General features: G+C 64.6%; 1 protein-coding gene across 1 annotated transcript; it reads right to left on the reverse strand.

Moving 5' to 3' along the window:
* Positions 1-2,478: 2,478 nt before the first annotated feature.
* On the reverse strand, positions 2,479-16,477 carry COL9A2 (collagen type IX alpha 2 chain). Its single transcript, XM_026085964.1, has 30 exons — positions 16,313-16,477; positions 16,159-16,221; positions 14,836-14,889; positions 14,432-14,467; positions 14,199-14,222; positions 13,679-13,732; positions 13,312-13,365; positions 13,052-13,099; positions 12,382-12,438; positions 12,161-12,214; positions 11,885-11,938; positions 11,139-11,192; positions 10,934-10,987; positions 10,791-10,844; positions 10,316-10,369; positions 10,035-10,088; positions 9,688-9,741; positions 9,475-9,519; positions 9,332-9,385; positions 8,541-8,594; positions 8,411-8,464; positions 7,546-7,617; positions 6,796-6,831; positions 5,879-5,923; positions 5,557-5,589; positions 4,802-4,948; positions 4,260-4,314; positions 3,986-4,174; positions 3,415-3,492; positions 2,479-3,333 (listed from the first exon to the last, which is right to left on the reverse strand). The coding sequence occupies exons 1-30, from the start codon at positions 16,403-16,405 to the stop codon at positions 3,128-3,130; spliced, it is 1,983 nt and encodes a 660-aa protein (XP_025941749.1). The 5' UTR covers positions 16,406-16,477; the 3' UTR covers positions 2,479-3,127.
* Between the last annotated feature and the right edge of the window lie 1,224 nt (positions 16,478-17,701).

Genomic DNA, 17,701 nt, shown 5'->3' on the forward strand with positions numbered 1-17,701 from the left:
CTGCTGCCGCAGCTGGGGAGCGAGATCACCAGCTGAAGGTCAAAGCCTCCTCTTGCTCACGGAGAGCTCAGCAGCTGCTGCAATTAGCACCTTTTGGGAAGCTGCATGTGGCTCGGCAGAGAGCAGCAGCTGAGCAGCGGTGTCGGCAAGCGCAGTGGGTGACTGCAGTCCCCAGYGTCTCTGCATCCATCCTGTCCTGGCTGGGCCCGTCCCAGGACGCAGCGCGTGGCTGCAGGGAGGGTGGATCTCCCCGGGTGCTGCTTGCAGTTCCTGCTGTGGGCCGGGAGCCCCCTCTGCTAGGGGCTGTATCAGCTCTCCCACGCTCTGCTTCTCCGGTTTAAAACTCTGGCTGCTTCTGAGCCAAACAAGGGAAAATCCCCCAGCCCAAGGTACTAGCTATTCTCCCTCATGAGGCCATTACTGAACTCCGAGGTGTAACACGGGGGGAGTCCCGAGCTCTGCCCGCTGCGGGCAGCGGTGCCGGCCGCCAGCCCCAGAGCTCTTGGCCGAGGCCTCTCCGGCGGGGGGCTGCAGCGCTGCTCTCGCCCCTCCGACCCTCCCCGGCACCGCGGCAGCCGCAGCGAACCGGCGCGCTGGGCTCCCCGTCCCCGAGCACCCGCTGCTGGCGCGGCGGAGGGAGGAAGGGGACGTGCGAGGGGGGTGTCGCGCCCGGAGGAAGGGGACGTGCGAGGGGGATGTTGCGCCCGGAGGAAGGGGACGTGCGAGGGGGGTGTCGCGCCCGGAGGAAGGGGACGTGCGAGGGGGATGTCGCGCCCGGAGGAAGGGGACGTGCGAGGGGGATGTCGCGCCCGGAGGAAGGGGACGTGCGAGGGGGATGTCGCGCCCGGGCGGCGGCGGGGTGATGCTCTGCCCCAAGGGTGTGAGCCAAACCGGGCTCGCGGGCGAGGCGGCGGCACCGGGGCAGGGCGGCGGGTGCGGCGGCGGCGGCGCCGTTCCGCGGGCAACCGGCTCCCTCTCGCGGAGAAAGAGAAAAAGCTTTGCCGGAGCCGCCGCTCCCGGCGCCTTGCGGAATGGGGGGGGAGCCCAAAGCTGGGCTCTGCCCCGAGAGAGCCACTTGCCCGACGCTTTGATTCGCTTCGGACCTGGCTTGGGGCTGGAGACGGGTTTGGGTTGGTTTCTGCATTTAAATGCGCACATTCTTAAAAACGGTGAGCTTGGGAACGCTTCCCTGGAATGCATTAAAAGCTCCCCAAATGCTATAGCGGACGAGGGCCCGCGCTGCGCCGGGGATGCTCGAGGATGCAGGATGCCCCCAGCGCAGGCTGCATCCTGCTGCCGGGGCTGCACTTCTCCGGCCTGGGAACAGCTCATGGGCTCCATCTCAGCTGGCAACGTGGAGTGTTCTCCTCACCACCGCATTCCCAACACGAGGATTAATATTCATAACAGTTTATTCCCCCTGTCCGTTACTATTAAGTTCCATGTTGAAAAAAATTAGGATAAATCTCTTGATTTGTCCAGAAACTGAGACAAGTATTCAGCAAGGCTATTTCTTAACCTCCTTGCAATAATGATTTATTATTATTTGGGGCACAGACTGGATGCTTTCCAACTGTTTCATTTCCACCGATTTTCAGATTTCAATCTCTCTTGTCTCTCTAATGGCATCCAATCTTGTGTTTCTCTCATGAATAGTGATGAGGGCTCTGATGAAGAGACAGAGTCTGAGCGCATTTGCCACTCACTGGAGCAGCCCGTGCCTGGCCCCTAATTAATATGCAGCCTTCTTAATTTCCTGATTAAATTCCAGCTTGCAAATAAAACATTTGCAATTCACTTCCACTTTTTTATAAAAAGAGTGTCCCGTTAAAGTTTGCTGATTACAAATAAGGGACAAGGCAGTGGTTTGCAAAGGGCTCAGAGAAGCCGGGCAATAATTTTAAATGGAAGGTGAATACAGGATGCTTCTGAAGAGTTTGGGGAACGGCGCTTTGCAGGCGAGAGCGGTGCTCTGCGGCGCGGGGCAGGAGCAAGGGGCCGCGCTGGGTGGCCGGCTCCGCAGAAGGGGGCTGGCCGTCCTTTTTGGTGCTCTGGCCATCGCTCCTCGGGATTTGTTACCCTGCCAAGCCGAACACGCTTTGCTAATAAACAAAAATTGATTTTTATTTATCTTACAAAGCGAAGCCCCATTGCTCCCGCTGTGCAGCTTTAATCCTTTCTTCTGTCGATGGAAATAATGAGAAAGACACCTGTGGATCTGGTTATAGCTGCAGGCCTCCTTTTTAACTATTAAAGAGATCAATACCCTTTTCAATGCCACTAATAGTTTTCTGGCCCACTTGATTGCAAGGGGACATGGTGATCTTGGTGTTATTTGCTTGTGACCAATGTGTTTCTGACCCACTTTCTCCCCCACCTGCTGATGCCATGGGGGGACCATGGGCAGGCTCCACCACCAAGCTCCGGTTCAAAGAAAACAACACATTGTTTCAGTTCATTAAAAATCCATCTTGTTTTTATTGTCCATTTTTTAAAAAGTTGGTGTTCTTCTATTCATAGTTACAAAATAATCCTATTTTACAAAGATTTACAGCTCTGGAAGTGCCCAGCAGTGAACAAGGCTGGATCTTGCAAGTCTCTTAAATAATCAAACCACAATTTCTTCTTTTCCCTTTAAAAAATAGGACAAAAAGGAAATTGGCCATAAACCCTCCCCTCCAGCACCAAGCAGAACATATCAGAGTGAGAGGATTTGTATAAAAGACAATTTATTTCTTCGAGAAGGGGCAACAGGGAGCGGAGGACGGGCAGACGGGGTAATTAAGGCACCCTACCAAGGAGGACAGTAACGGGGGAGATGTCTTTTTATTCCTTGCCACGAACCAAGCTGCTGGAGGGGATTTCTACCTATATCAAATTAAATTCCCGCTGCTGCGTTTTTCCCCTCCTTTAGAGTTCCCCGATGGCCAAATACCATCTTGCGACCCGAGGAGAGAGGGCGCGTTGGGAGCCCAGGATGGGCGGAGGTTTCCCGGCCAGGTCGCTCCCTAGGATTTGCAGTTTTCTGGTCTTTTTGGCCCCAGCCCCGAGGCAGCAGCCTCCGGAAGGGGTTTTCCAGCTCGGTCCGCAGCAGTTCCCGCAGCAGTCTCGCGCCTCCGGCGCCTCCTCAGTACGTCGGTCCCTTGACGGCGCCTGGCTCCGTTAGGCGCGCGGAGGCGTACGCCGAGGCTCCCAAGCAGGCGGCCGGCTCGCAGAAGCCGGGGAGCCCGGCGGGACCAGGCGAGCCCGGCCGGCCGGCCTCTCCGGGGGCTCCCGGCAGGCCCCGCTCGCCAGCCTTGCCGTCGAGCGCRTGGCCAGCGATGCCGGGGAGACCTGCAACGAGAGCGCGGCCGTCGGTCGCGGGCCCCCGCCGGTGCCGCTCCGGGAGCAGCCGGGCGGCAGGATAGAGCTTACCTGGGATCCCTGGCGGGCCCGGCATTCCTGGGTGGCCCCGGCCAGCGTCTCCGCGCTCGCCCTTCTCCCCTCGCTTCCCTGCAGGAAAAGGAAGGGGAGGAAGGACGCGTTATATCTGCACGAAGCGCAAAAAGTGCAGCGAGGTCTGCAGAGGGCCCCAGGGGTGGGCGGGATGGACGGGGGGGGGAGGCAGCCCCCACGCGGGATTTTTGGCATTGGCAAGCGCCGCCGGGAGCTGCTGCCGCCTGCCGCGGCCTCGCCGGCAGCCCCGGCTGGGGCTGGTGCAGGGAAAAGCTGGATTTCAAAGAGGGGAGCAAAAACGAGGAAGCGCTCCCTTGAGGCTAGGGTGGCCCATCAGGAAGGGGATGGGAAAACACCTCTGGAAAGCAAAGACCACCTTTCCGTTTTGCTAAAACCACCCCAAAGCAAGAGAACGCAACAGGATGATAAACCAGCCGGGTTTGGGCACCGCTGATTTTTACGGCGCCTCCTTTGCTTTCAGCCCTGAGAGGCGGCTAGCGAGGGCCCCCCTCGGCGCGCCCCTCTCCCAGCGCCGCCGGCCCCCACCTACCTTTAGGCCCCGTGTTGCCGATCTGCCCGGCGGCACCCAGGATGCCGGGGATGCCGCGGGGCCCCATGGCTCCGTGCGGCCCCTGCTCGCCAGGAGGTCCCGGGGGGCCGGGGGGGCCGGGCGGCCCCATGGCCCCCGCGCCGCCCAGCGCCGCCCGCTTGGCGCTCACCGCCACCTCCGCCAGCTGCTCTGTAAGGCAAGCGCACGCCGGCGTTGGGGACGCGCGGTGGGAGCTGCCCGGCCGGAGCCGCCCCGCGCGCCCGGCGCTCCTCACCTTGCAGCATCTTCAAGACCACGTCGACGATGTGCTGGTCGCCGGCATCCCGGCCCTGAGAGCGGGGACAAGGGGGACACACGGTAAAGGGTGCTCCCTGCTCCGGAGACCCCGGCCGGGACCGTCCCGTTTGCCGGTCGGTGCCGGCACGAGCGCCTCAGCCCCGGCTCCGGGCATGCCCTGCCGCCCCCGGCCACGCTGCAGCCTGCTCGCTGGCCTCAGCCCGCTTAGCTCTCTGCAGCTCCATTTTGCAACTCTAAAATGAGGCTTTTAGGGAAAAATCCCCCCCAGGAGGTTGCAATGACTCGCACTGGTGCTAGACGCTGGGTGGCTGCAAGGACTCAGCTAGCCGGAGCCGAGCTGAACAGCAGCCGCTTCCGGGGGAAGTGGTGGGTAAGAAGAGCTCAGAGGAAAATAATCTGCAGAGCTGAACAAGATAACCGGGACACCAGCCGACAGCCGTTTCCATGGGCGTAGGAGGCACGAACGGGCTGGGGGGTAGGGGGGACATCGGGAGGTTTTGGGGCGGGGGGGTCACTCACRGCTATGCCCCGCTGGCCGGGCATCCCCGGCACGCCGCGCTCCCCGACGAGTCCTCGCGGGCCGGGAGGTCCCGGGTAGCCTCTCACGCCCGGCGCGCCTGCGTCCCCGGCGGGGCCGGAGAAGCCGAGCTCGCCCCGGATGCCTTGCTGCGGTAGGGATGGAGAGCGGCRTCAGGAACGGGCGAGCGCCGTCCCGTCCCGCTTGACAGACCGTGAGGATTTCCAGAGCCACAGCTTGCAGCAGGGGTCTGAACCCCAAACGGGGTCGGACCCTGGGGCCACTTGAAGCCCATCTCCAGTGAAAACGCTGTCACCGACCGCCAGCCTGCAACATGCACRCGGACGGGGGCCAGCTCGCAGCTCAGCAGAGCTCTGCTGGATCCCAGCTCAAGAGGCCTCCCAGCAAAGCTGCGATGTTTTTTGCARCGCAACGCAGCGCACCTCCAGCAGGGACAAGGTACCAGCTCCCCACRCGCTTGCAGCTTGCTGTGTTCCTATGCTGGCAGGATGCTCCAGGCTGGATCATCCAGAAATGGAAACGCTGGTGTGGGGAAGCCAGCCAGGACCGGCCCAAGGTGGGGGTTTTCTCAGAGTGGTCCAACTCAGGGAAACCAGTCATGGGGCAGGAAGAGTGCCTCCAGTTTTGGGTAAACCTCGTCCTGGCCCTCATGGTCCCCAGGCTCTAGGGAGTCCTGGAGAGCCACCCAGAGAGAAGGTTTGGGGAATYACCATCTCCTAAAGCCACCATCACTCACCTGTCCCTTTGGCCCTGGCTCGCCTGATTCACCCTGGGGACAGAAGATACAAGAAATGCAATGGGGAAACACAAATCTTCAAACACTGCTGAGGGCCTGAGCTGGGACAAGATGCAGCTGCCAGTGCGGCACAGCAGGGAGGCAGGGACAGAGCAGTGGGTGCCAGCGGGGGAAATGCACGTGTCCCCGCTCTCACAAACCGGCCACATGTGCTGCACCGGGCATGTGGTGCAGGGCTGTGGGTGCAGGGAACCACATCTGCCACCAGCCCTCACCCTCAACCCCAGAAACCCTCCAGCAGGCCTGTCCTGCGGGTACCTACCTTCTCTCCCTTCACCCCCGAGAGGCCGTGAACGCCTGGGTCTCCCTGGAGGAAAGACACAAGAGTTGTGAAACTTCACCACCGCCCACCTTCTCTGGAGCAATTTTRATCACTCTTTCTGGCCTGCTGTTCTAGATCTGCTTTTTGTCTGCGCAGTTACTTGCAGTCACAGCCATGGGGGATGCTCAAGGGGACGGTATAAAAAAGCCTGGTCCTTCCACCAGCTCCCTGCAGTGGGAGGAAGATCTTTAGCACCTCCGTTTCAGTGGTGCATCAGGCTGCCTGGGCAAAAGCTTATGCTTGGGAGCAAATGCAGGCAGGAGGGCGAGTGCCCACCTCTGCCCGCAGCACTGACCCTCCAGCCCGTGCACTGAGCGATACCAGGTCTATAGCTTTTACAGTCTCGTGCATCATCCTCTAACCTGGTGGTCCAGGCCACTAATGAGCATCACTGCTCGTGTCACCCTCTGCACACTCAGAGCCCACGCAGGGCTCATATGAGACTCGGCTCAAGCCAGTTAGTCCTGGGAGCACGGTCAGTTCTGGGAGGGGGTCAGCAAGGCTGAACGCAACCTGCAAACTGCTGCCACTAGAGGAGCTGCATGAAAGACTCTGGGAAATCGCCCAGTTAGAAAACATTTTGCTTTTTGGGAAGGAAAAGCAGATCCTTCCAGCTTTCCCATGGAAGGGGGAAAATGCCTTTGAAACAACTCAAAGTTTTATTGCACAGCTGCTCAYGCCACGAAGCGGAGGCTAGGGACTCCCAGCTGGCAGCTAACACCCGGCAGCTGGGAGCATCCCACTGAGTCACCCATCGACAGAGGTGGGTGTCAGCCCTGATAAATGCAGGTGCCGGCACTTCTCCCCCCAGCCTGCCCGAGCCACCCAGCGCAGCGGTGGGAAGAGCGTATACTCACAACACCACCTTTGGGGCCGGTTTTCCCCGGGGAGCCCTGGAGGAGAGGAGAGACTGTGGTGAGACCTGGGAGCACGCAAGGGAGGGAGGAAACATGCGGGGTCGGATGTGCGGGCTGTGGCAGGGGTTCATACGTGGTTCATGGTGCAGCAAGGTGGATCTGACAGGCACCTTGGGCACCAAAATCTTGTCTGCTAAAAACTCCATCSTGGGCTTCCCACCAGGCTCAGATACCTCCTGCCTGCCCAGCTACTCTCCTGATGTCTCAACCCTCTGTATTAAAGCTAGATCCCAGCTTGTCCCAGTCCAAGGAACAGGTTCCCTGTGGCACCAGCTCTGGGCAAATACAGGATCCTGCAGCAAGATCTAAAATAGATCCGCTGTGTTAGGAGAAACGTTGCAAGTGACTCAGCCCTGAGTCCCTGCACTGTCATCTTGTCTTCATCGTTCATCTCCTCCCCTCCACCGTGCCCACCGCTCTGTCCCATCTGCCCACCCGCCTGCCCCCTCATTCCCACGGCAAGTACACCCACTGCCTGCCCGTCAAACCCCACGGCTCCGCAGCGCGGCTGCTCGGTAGAGCTCGGGCTGGATTTGCCACTTGTCTCTCCAACAGCAAAGGTTTCTGCAGGGAGTCACTTTTCTTGCAGGAACATTTAAAGAGCTTCAYAGAGCGTTTCTCCCTTCTGCTTTTCCTGAGCTAGCCCCCTGTTGCTGACTGCTCCAGAGCCAGGAGCCGCAGGGTGATCACCTTGTCTCCTTTGACTCCCGGCAAGCCTTGGGCTCCTGGGAYTCCTGGAGGGCCCTGTTCCCCTTTRGSACCCTGGRAATGAAGGTAACGCACAGAAAGAGAAAGTTCTGGTGAATGAGAAGCGGCTGTGGAAAAGAAACTTGTAAAAGAGCTGGACGAAGGTCGACCTTTGCGGTGGCTCTGGTTTGACGCGACGGTGCCGACGATTACCCGTGGGCGGATAACGAAAGCTCTGCCGGATGCCACTGAGACCACCAGCAGCAGCGGTGAGACGCGGCCCTGCGCCGCCCAGCAGACACGTTCCCAGGCCTTCCCGACCGGGGAGACTGGGCAGCCCCTGCCGCAGGAGGCCTGGGGAGACGTCCAGCCCCAGGGAGGAAGGCACCGCGCTCCCTTCGGCACGCAGGCGTGCCCAGGAGCCCGGCACAGCCCCGCGGTCCGGGGGAGCCGGACACCTCCTGCCCCCTCTGTGCATCATCCCCAGGTCGCTTTGGGGCTGTTTTCCAGGCTGGGAAAGCCTCCAGGAGGAGCCGAGCGCTCTCCCTGCTGGGTATCTGGGAGGAAATTCCACTCCTGGCTGGGCTGAAGATGCCACTGGCCCCGGGGACCGCTAATCCCTGCGCACTTGCTCTGCTGGCTAATCCCTCGCCCTGTCCGGCCACGCGCAGCAGGACGGGGCTAGCGATCAAACCCCGCAGCGAGCAAAGGGGAGATGCGCAGTGGTCCAAGCCTTAAAACCTCCGGGCTGCGCTGCAGCGGCAGGGTCTCTCCCGGCACGGGTCCCTGCGGCTCCGGGGACGGCAAAGCCGTTTCCCACCACGGGCTCCGGCCCCAAGCCCCGGGAGGGGGCCCAGCACGTACTCACCACTCTGCCCTGATCGCCGGGGGGACCCACGAGGCCTCGCTCACCCCGATCTCCCTGCAGAGACCAAAGGAAGAGTCRGTCAGGGGCCGGTCGCCACGCAGCCACGCGTCCCGCTGCTTCCCGGACTCACCTTCAGCCCACGGACACCCTGTGGTCCTTGCTCACCCCGAGGTCCTGGTTCACCCTAGGAGCGAAAAGATCCAGAACGGGGCGTTATTCCTGGTGAGGGGCAGCGAATGGGCAGCTCGGGGGCTGACAGTGCTGCCTGGTTTTGCATTCGTGCACGAGCATTTGCCCGTCGCGCTTTCTAGGGGAGACGGCAGCGGGACGGGCGCCCCGTGCCCTTCCCAAGGCCAGTCCTTGTCCCCCGCAGCCAGGCGGCAGAGCGCGGCCCCAGAGTGATGGAAGATGCTGTGGTCCGAGCAGCACCCCACGGGCGATGGGGGGATCAGCGGACACAGGTCCTGGCCACTTCTGGGTGCCAGTGGATGGGACACAGGCAGAGAGAGGGTCTGGGAGGCACCGGGGCAATGAGCCCCGCAAAGGGGCTGCACTGGAGCCACCRGGGATTAACAGTCTCCGAGAAAGCTCATGCCTGCTAAAAACAGATGTCCGTGGACAACCTGCTGCTTTCCAAGGGTTTATTGCAGGCCCTGAGTCATGTTCACAAGGTTTGCGTTTGCTGCCAACGCTGCTCCTCCGAGCAGCTCCCCTGCCACAAATAGCGGGGGACGGAGGGAAGGAGGAGGGCTGGGGAGGGAAAGCGGCCAATTCCGTTCTCTATTTGACAGCAAATAGGGGAAAAAAGAGAAAGAGAGAGAGAAAACAAACCCTGGGCTGGCCGGAAGGAGGCTTTGCCCGGGCTGCCGGGAGCGGCGCCAGAGACTCCCATTAGGAAGCAGATGGCATCTCTTTACTTACGATTTGCCCGGGGGCACCGGTGACACCTGGCTGGCCTCGAGGACCGGGTTCACCCTGCGGAAGAGAGGCAGGCGCGATCGAGAGCGTCGAGGGCTCGCGGGTGAGCCCGCAGACGCGCCGTTCCCGGAGCTCGCCTGACCCACCTTGTCTCCGGGGCCGCCTTTACTTCCCGGCTGGCCCGGCAAGCCCTGTGGAAACACAGCCAGGATCAGCACGCAGGGAGCTGCCTGCTGCCCCRCGCCGGCAGGCAGCGTCTCCGCTGGGTGCTGGCTCTGCGCCCCGGCGAGCTGGGGGACGGGGGACCCCCATGAGTGATGGGGTACCACCCGGGGGGGGGTCCTACATGCAATACTCACAGCTTGTCCCCGGTGGCCTGGAGGCCCCGGGCGGCCGGCTTGTCCCACGCTGCCCTGCAAGGGAAAGGCGGAGGCGCTGCTGCGCGGCAGAGGATGCGGAAAGGTCCCTGGGGATGGGACAAGGCGCTCCTGGCCRAGAGAGACCATCCTCCCTTTGCCCCACGGGGACAGCCAGACTCAACCAGTTGGGGAGATGCCACATCAAGGCCAAGGTGCCCCTCGCTGTCCCTTTATTTCCAGCAAGCACCCGAATGGGGAGCGGCACGTATCCGTTCCCCATCGCCACCGCAGGGAGTTGCCCGCAGAGCCCGGGCAGCCGGCGCTCCCCTGTCCGCGCGGCGCCTCACCTTCACGCCTGGGATTCCCGGCGTGCCGTCCTTGCCGTCGATGCCCGGGAGACCCTGCGGAAGGAGGGAGAGTCGGTCTGTGCAGCACCTCCCAGAGAGGCGAGGGCACGCCGCGACCACGCCAAGCTGGGCTGGGATGCGYGCTGCAAAACCCAGCCCGTGCTGGAGCAAGCGGCTCCTCTCCCTGGAGACCTCCGTCCTTCTCCTTGCACGGGGCTCAGCGCCGGAGCTCTGGCCCGAAGCACCGCTGAGGGGCCCGGCTGGAGGGCGGCTGTACTTACGTTCTCCCCCTTGGGGCCGATGTCGCCTTGGGGACCCCTGATGCCGCGGCCACCCTGCACCGGGAGAGAGCAAGCGTTATTTCACCAGCTATTTGGCGYGGAGGCCGGGACAGTCGTGTCCCTGCCCTCGGGCCCGAGGGGATGCACCGGCCCTGGTGGGACCAAGGGTGCCAGCCCAGGCAGGGGTGTCCGGATGGACCTGCTCCCGGGCGAGACGGGCACAGGGCCCCCATCCCCGGCACCCCCTGCTTGCACCCTCGCTACGAGAGGYGAGCTGGGAAACTTGGAGCCAGCAGAAATCTCCAGTTTGAGCCTTTCCCCCCAGCCAGGAGGTCTCTAATCCTGTTTGCACGGGATGAAAGCTGGTGGCGTTCCGATCCGGGCCGAGGGAAGAGCCCGGAATCAGACGGAGCGCAGGGCAGGCTGGGCTCCTCTGCGAGGCGGGGGATGCTCAGCGGCGAAGCGCGGTACCTACCAGCTCTCCCTTCTCGCCGGGCTCCCCGGGTGGTCCCTTGGGGCCTTCCCTGCCCTGGGGGGCGAGAAAGACGGGGGCTGAGCACGGGGCCACCCCCAGCCCCCCCCGCCAGCGCCGGGGACGAGGGACAGCACAGCACTCACCGGCCGCCCGGCGGCTCCGATGGTCCCGATCATCCCTTTGTAGCCAGCAGGACCCTGCAAAAAAAGAGCACCCGGGGGGGGGGGGGTTGATTCCTCCCGTATAACCCCCAGCCCTGCTCCCCTCCGGCCGCGAGCCCGCGGGAAAGGCAGCGCCGTCGGGACGGCAGCCGGGCGCCGCGGCCGCCTCGTCCCTGCGAGCGCTTACCGTCTCGCCCTTGGGTCCCGCCGCGCCGGGGTAACCCCTCAGGCCCTGCGGTCCCTGCAGGGAATAAACCACAAGCAGGCTGAGCCGGAACCTGGATCTCTCCCCAGAAGCAGCCCAGGAGGAAACAGCAATTAAAGCAGAAGCTGATATCGGAAATCAGTGCTTTTTGCCAAATACGAGGCGTTTCAGGCCTGCCGCCCGCTCCGGACTCTGCCGCGCGCCAGTCCGGCCCCGCTCCAGCTCTCGGTTTGATAACAGCGGCGGGCGCAGGCTGGTGCTCCTTCCTCCGACCAAGCTGTCGGCTTCCAACGGATTTTGCTCTTTCCCGGACTGAAGGGCTCAGCCCGTTAATTGCTTTTCATCTTCAAAGCGCTCAGCAATCTCAGACAACTTAATCCTCACGCCCCCGCAGAGAGCAGGGCAGGATGAGCCCCGTCTCGGCAGGGTACCGGGGGCTCAGCGCCAGCGGGGGGTTTGGCCGGGGTCAGTGCGTTATCGGGGCAGCCCGCTCCGCCGGCCGGGGACCGAGATGCCCCGGCCATCACACATGCTCCCGCTGCCCAGCGCTGCCCCGGGAGGCCGCCAGCACGAGCGGGGAGGAGGAGGAGGATGGACGGGGCGAAGGCTTCGTGCTGGTGCCAGCGGTTGGTCCCCAGGAGCAGGGACACGCTGGGCTGGTCACATCCCCACGCCGGTCAGCCCCAAGCACCCGGGGTAACAGCAGCAAATGGAAATAAATACGTTACTGGAGGGCCAGGGATGCCTTGTTCTCCGGAGGCGCCGACGTCACCCTTGGGGCCCTGGGAAGGAGCCGGAGAGAAGAGACGTGAGCGCGGGGGAGCCTCTGCGGGTGACRCAGGGGTATCGACCGCCCCGGGGTCGGCTCAGGACAGGACCCCCCTCACCCAGGGGGGTTGGGAAGTGGGGAGCCCCATCCTCCACGGAGGACCCCCTCCGGGGAAGATCAACCCCACCATCCTCCTCCTCCTCCTCCCAGCCCCGGGGGGCCCGGCCGTGCTCACCTGCCGGCCCTGCCTGCCAGGCTCTCCGAGGGCGCCGGGGCGGCCCCTGTGTCCCTGCGGGAGAAGAGGAGGAGCGTGAGCTCCCCTGGGCACCAGGGCGGAAGCCGCATCCTCGGCAGGGCGCAGCCGGGCCGCGGGCAGCAGCACCCGGAGCCAACCCCGCCGGCGACGTGCCCACCCCGGGGACGTGCCGGCTCGCCAGCAGCTCCGGGCTCCCTTACCTTCAGTCCCTGCAGTCCTTGGGGACCCTTGGGACCTGGTGGGCAGTTGGTGGGACACTGGTGGGGAGAACAGATGCACGTTTTAACTGGGAATTGGCCCAAAGCCGTGGCGAAGCCGTGCCCTGGCCCTGCTGCCGGCCAGGGAAGGACGTGCCGGAGCGTCTAAGCTGGGCTCTGCGACACAGCCCGCAGGGACGGCGCGCTCGCGGCACCGTGCCGTTGCAGACCCTGCTCCCCCCGGCAGCCGCTCTCGCCCCAGGCACCGAGCCGGCCCCGGGCACYGCAGAGGCTCCCCGCCATCCCCTGCCGGCGCTGCTTTCCGCGGTCAATCCCGCTCCGCCAGTCCCGACGGGGAGCCAGCRAAGGGCAACGGGACCAGCTCTGGGCACGGAGCCGGCTGCTCCGCACGGGAGGCTCGGCAAGCCCCCGGCCCCAGCAGGAAAGCGGGGAGCTGCCGCCCCCCGAGGGCACTTGCAGCGAGGCTGGGCACGGTCWGCCCCGGGGAGGAGGAGGTCACGCCGGGATCAGCCCTCGCTTTGCTCCCCAGCGTCTCCAGGCTGTCACCAAATCGCTAGGATTAACGTACTTCCAGGCAACGCCTGGTGCAATCTTCCAGCCGTCGTTAAACTGCGGAGGCCCGTTGCAAGCACACGGTAATTGCGGCTCTTACCAAGAAGTCAGCGCTGCCTTCCAGTCCCTGGACGTGTCCGGGGGGGCCCTGGAAGGAGAGAGCATCCTTCAGGCTCCTGCCACGGCGCTGCCCACAGCGACGCTCCGGGCCGAGCTGCCTCCACCCGCCCGCGTCCCTGCACCCTCCATCGGGGCTCAGCCCCTGCCCCGGCTGCTGAAGGACGGGGACGAGGGCCGGGGCCTGAGTTACGGGGTCTCCCTCCTGCACGAAGCCCTGCTCAGGCCAGGGGAGATACTCACAGGTTTCCCGGGAGGGCCTGGGGGACCCCGCGGGCCATCGGGTCCGGGATCGCCCTAGGAAAAGAAGAGCCCCAAGGGAAGGAGACTTTAGGAAGGTCGATGGCTACAGCGGGAGCCAGCGCAGAGACAGGGCAATAAAGCACCGGAGACCGGACACCCGCGGGAAACGGCTGCGGAGGGGATGGAGGGCAGGGGCTCCGCCACCTCTCCGTTCCCATGCTGGGACCGCGCTCGCCCACGTTCGCAGGGGATGTCCCCGGTTATCCCGAAGCGCCGAGGAACGGACCGGGCTGGCGAGGAGGGGAGGGTTTCCCCGCACGTCCGCCCGCCGCGCTGCCTCCGGGGCGGTGCCCGGAGCAGCCCTCACCTTGGGTCCCAGCGCTCCGATCTCCCCGGGCAGTCCGACCTGGCCCGGAAGCCCCTGAGGAAGAAGAGGGACGTTCGCTGAATGCGCCTGCCGGGTCCCACGAGCGTCTCCCCTCTAACGRGGTTGCGAGCCCCCATTGCAAACACACCGATCTCACCGGTGTTTGGGCTCGCCGGCTGCGCGTGAGCCCGCTTCKTCCTTGCGCTATCGCATTTACAACCCTGCCATGTACCGGCAAGGCTGAGACACCCCAGGAGTTGTGCAGGGACACTGCACCCTTCCCGATTTTGGTGGAGAACCAGCAGTGAGAGAGTCCAGCCGATCCCTGGCCACGTGGCCCATCACGAATATTCGGCTCACCCTTCCCCAAGCCTCAGGCTTAGCCCCAGGATTGCTGAGGGGTGCAGAGAGCTCGGGGACCTCAGTCTCCCTCTGGGGGTGCCGGGATTTGACTTCTCCCAGCACAACCCCGAGCGGGCGTCCCGGCCGACCACCCCAGCCCCTCCAGCACAGCACTTACGGGTGGTCCTGGCAGCGAAGGGCCCTGAAACAAGAAAAAAGACACAGTGGGTCCACGTCCTCCATCCCCCCCAGCCAAAACCCAGCGGTGCCTCTGCCCCGTGCAGGGCTGGGGCRAGAGGGCAGCGCTCAGCCGCCCCCGGGGACGCGGCGGGAGAGCAAAGCCTTGCTCCGGGCACTGCTCCCACCCGGGAGCCGGGTGCTCCATCACCCGCTGGAGAGGGAGATACTCACGGGGAGCCCCGGCGGCCCTGGGAGTCCAGGCTGGCCCTGTCGGGACAGAAGGGGAGAGTCAGGAGCCGAATCCTGGTCCCGCACTCGGACGGCCCCGAGCCCCACCGGACACCCAGCGTGCCGCGGGCTGTTGCAATAGCGGGGCTTGGTGCACCCCAGGCTCGCCCGTGCCCTTGCTGGGGCGGACGGGACCAGCACGGTGGTGGCAGAGCAGGGGGGCCTGCGYCGTGCATGAGCTGCTAATACTCAGTCCCACGCGGGATGGAGCCTCGGTGCCCTGCCGCAGCCCAGTACTGCACCACCGCAGTGCTGCAGCAGCGCGTCCCCTCCCCAACCGCCCTGCTCCCGAGGGAGAGGGACGAGCGCAGCCCCCAGGGAACAGCCCCGGCACTGCCCGCGCTTACCTTAATTCCTGGCCCGCCAACGGGCCCCGGTTCCCCTTTTGCTCCTGTCAGGCCCTGCAAGAGGAGAGATGCCGGAGGTTACTGCCATGCATAGCCGGCCTTCCCCCTCGCCGCCCGCGCCGCTCTGCTTTCCAACATTTTCCGGCATTTCTGTCCAGGCTGCTTCCGCCACCCTGGGGGGTTACGAGTGGGGACTTTGTGTCTGCTATGCAGATGCCGGGTACCAAACCCGGCGATGCTGGAGTGCAGCCCCGATGGTGCAAACCAGTCGGGAATAAACCACCGCAGGCTCCTCGCGATGTCCGCGACGGGGCTCAGCCTGGGGGGGCTCGGCAAGGATCGGCACCAGATCGGCGCCGGAGAGGCATGCAAGACCACAGCCCCTCTGGGAGCCCAGCTACACCCGCGTGGGTCCGGAGGAGCGTGCCGGCTTCACCAGCATCGCTGAGGGTCGCGTCTGGCTTGCTATAAAGAGGTGTTAAGCGCTGGTTGCTTGCGCTACGCCCGCCGCATGGTCTAATTCCTGCACGCTGCAAAGCCCTCGGGACGCCGGGAGCGCAAAGCCGCTCGCTCAGCCCGGCTCCGTTCTGCTGCTTTATTCAACAGGGCTGAAAATCTTTTGCAGGGCAGATTAGCCTGGCTGAATAATGCATGCTGATAATGACATTTATTATTCTATTCATTTATTACTGAAGAATAGCTAAAACCCAAATTTTTATGGAGGCGCRTCCGGAGACACAAAAGAGGGCCCTGCAGTTTGGGCGTCCTGCTGGTGAGCACGCAGACGTGCGACGCGCTCAGACGMGCACCCGGGCAGCGCTGCTCTCCGGGCGGATGCCGGGCACCCTTCCCGCTCCCCTGCTCTTCCCCCTGCGCTCTTTCGGGAGCCGGGGGCGGCGGGAGGCAGGGCGGCAGCTGCGGCCCCCGAGCTCCAAGGAGGCGCCGCGCTCGGCCTGCGTTTCTTGCTGCGAACGTAAAGGCGCTTTGAGCTGCCGCACGGAGGGATTTTGGCACTTCCTCGTGCGCGGCAGAAAAGGATCCAAGGGCTTTAGCCGGTGCAGACCCGGCCTCGGGAGTGCCAGCAGGATTGCACAGAGCTCCTCCGCGCTTTGCTTGAGAAGAGGCATCTCAGGGCTCGGCGGGGTCACGTTTGCTCCCGTTCGGGGCAGAGCTAAGAGCTCCCAGCACCCGGGGGGGGGGGGGTGACGGGCTCAGACGCAGACCCCAGCCAAACTCCTGCTCCCCGAGCCGGGAGATCAGCAGAGCTTGCCGAGAGCCCRCTCGGATCGGAGCCGCACCGGGAAGGCGAGGGGCTGTACTCACGTCGATGCCGGGCTTCCCTGGGGGCCCGTCCGGACCGGGCGCTCCGGGCTCCCCCTTGGCACCCTTTAAAAGAGGCACGTGCACAAGTTAAAAGGCGGCTCTTCCCAAAGGGACGAGGCAATCCGCGAGCTCGGAAGGAGGCACCTATGCTCACCGAGGGGCCAGGCGCGCCGGGCGAGCCTTTGTCACCCTGCGGAAAGAGAAGAAGGTTATTAAAAGGGGGGGTTTTGCTCAGGGCCTGCTCCATGTCCTCCCGTGCCCCCCCAAAGCCGCCGAGAGGTGCGGGATGCCCCCAGCTTGGAGGCCGGGCCGGGGCTGGAGCGAGGAACAGAGCGCACTTCGGTGCGGTTGCAGGAAGGCTGCGGCTTTGGGGTAAAAATAGCACTAAAATAACACCCTGGGGCCGGGGTGGAGCCTGGGGCCAGGCGCACAGAAAGGCGCTTTCTGCCGGCTCACAAATCCCCGCTGTGTTCGGTCGTTCCCCCCCCCCCCGCACCCCCGCGAGGGTCTCGGCACCGGCACCGCCGCTGCACGGGCACCCGCATCCCGGGGCGCTGCTCCCCGCCGCCCCGACGGCATCCTCCTCCTCGGGGGCACCTCTGGGCCTCATCCCGGCACCCCCGGCACCCTCCTTGCCCCCCCCCCCGGGGGGGGCCCTGAGGACGCTGCCACGGGGCCGCGGGACAGCGCTCACCGTGCGCGACAAGCTCCCTATCGCCGTGCCCCTCAGGAAGCAGATCAGACCCAGTATCCCAAGGTTTTTTTTCGGAGGCTACGGCTGCAGGCACCCACCAGCTGGCCTCGGAGCGTTTTCCGAAGGCCCAGCCGGAGCCTTCTCGGTGCATTTAGGAGTCTACATCCCTTTGCAAATCCGGCTCCTCGCAGGGGCCGGCCCCAGCCGCAAGCTGCCGCCCCGACACAATGTCCCTCTTTGTGCCCCGGGCCCCCTCCCTCCCCGCGGCCCCGTACTCACGTCGATGCCGTCGGCTCCCGGCACTCCTGGCGGACCGGGGGGCCCTCGCGGGCCGGGCTCTCCTGGCGGACCTCGCTAAGGGGGGGGGGGGGAGAGGAGGCAGGGCTCGCGTCAGGACGGAGATGCTCGGGCTCGGAGGGAGCAGCGCCCGCCGCCTGCACGCGCCGGGACCGGGGCGAGCACCCCCAGGCGCCACGCGACAGCTCCCGCTTCCCCTGCCGTCCGCCCCGGGGCAGCCCGTCCCGTCCCAAAGGCCCCCAAGCAAGGGCACGGATGGGGAAACCCGGGAAATTCCCCCTGCATGCTTGAACTACTAGCGCCCTGGTTCCCTCCGGCCGGGCTGGGGAAAGCGGGGGTCGCTGGGGGTCTCAGCAGGGCGACGGCAGCCTTTGCAGAGGCCCCTCTCTGCTCGGGGTGCAGCCCCCGCGCCAGGGTTTCCGCAAGCACCGGCAGGACTTCGACGCCTGGAGCCGCTGGCGTTGAACGGGGAGGCCGAGCCCGCGGCGGGAGCCCGCGTCCCGGCCTCCGTGCGCGCCCTGCGCCCGCCTGGCGCTCTGCCCGGGGCCGGCT

Source organism: Apteryx rowi, unplaced genomic scaffold, assembly GCF_003343035.1.
Source record: "Apteryx rowi isolate R43461 unplaced genomic scaffold, aptRow1 scaffold_68, whole genome shotgun sequence".
NCBI classification, from domain to species: domain Eukaryota; kingdom Metazoa; phylum Chordata; class Aves; order Apterygiformes; family Apterygidae; genus Apteryx; species Apteryx rowi.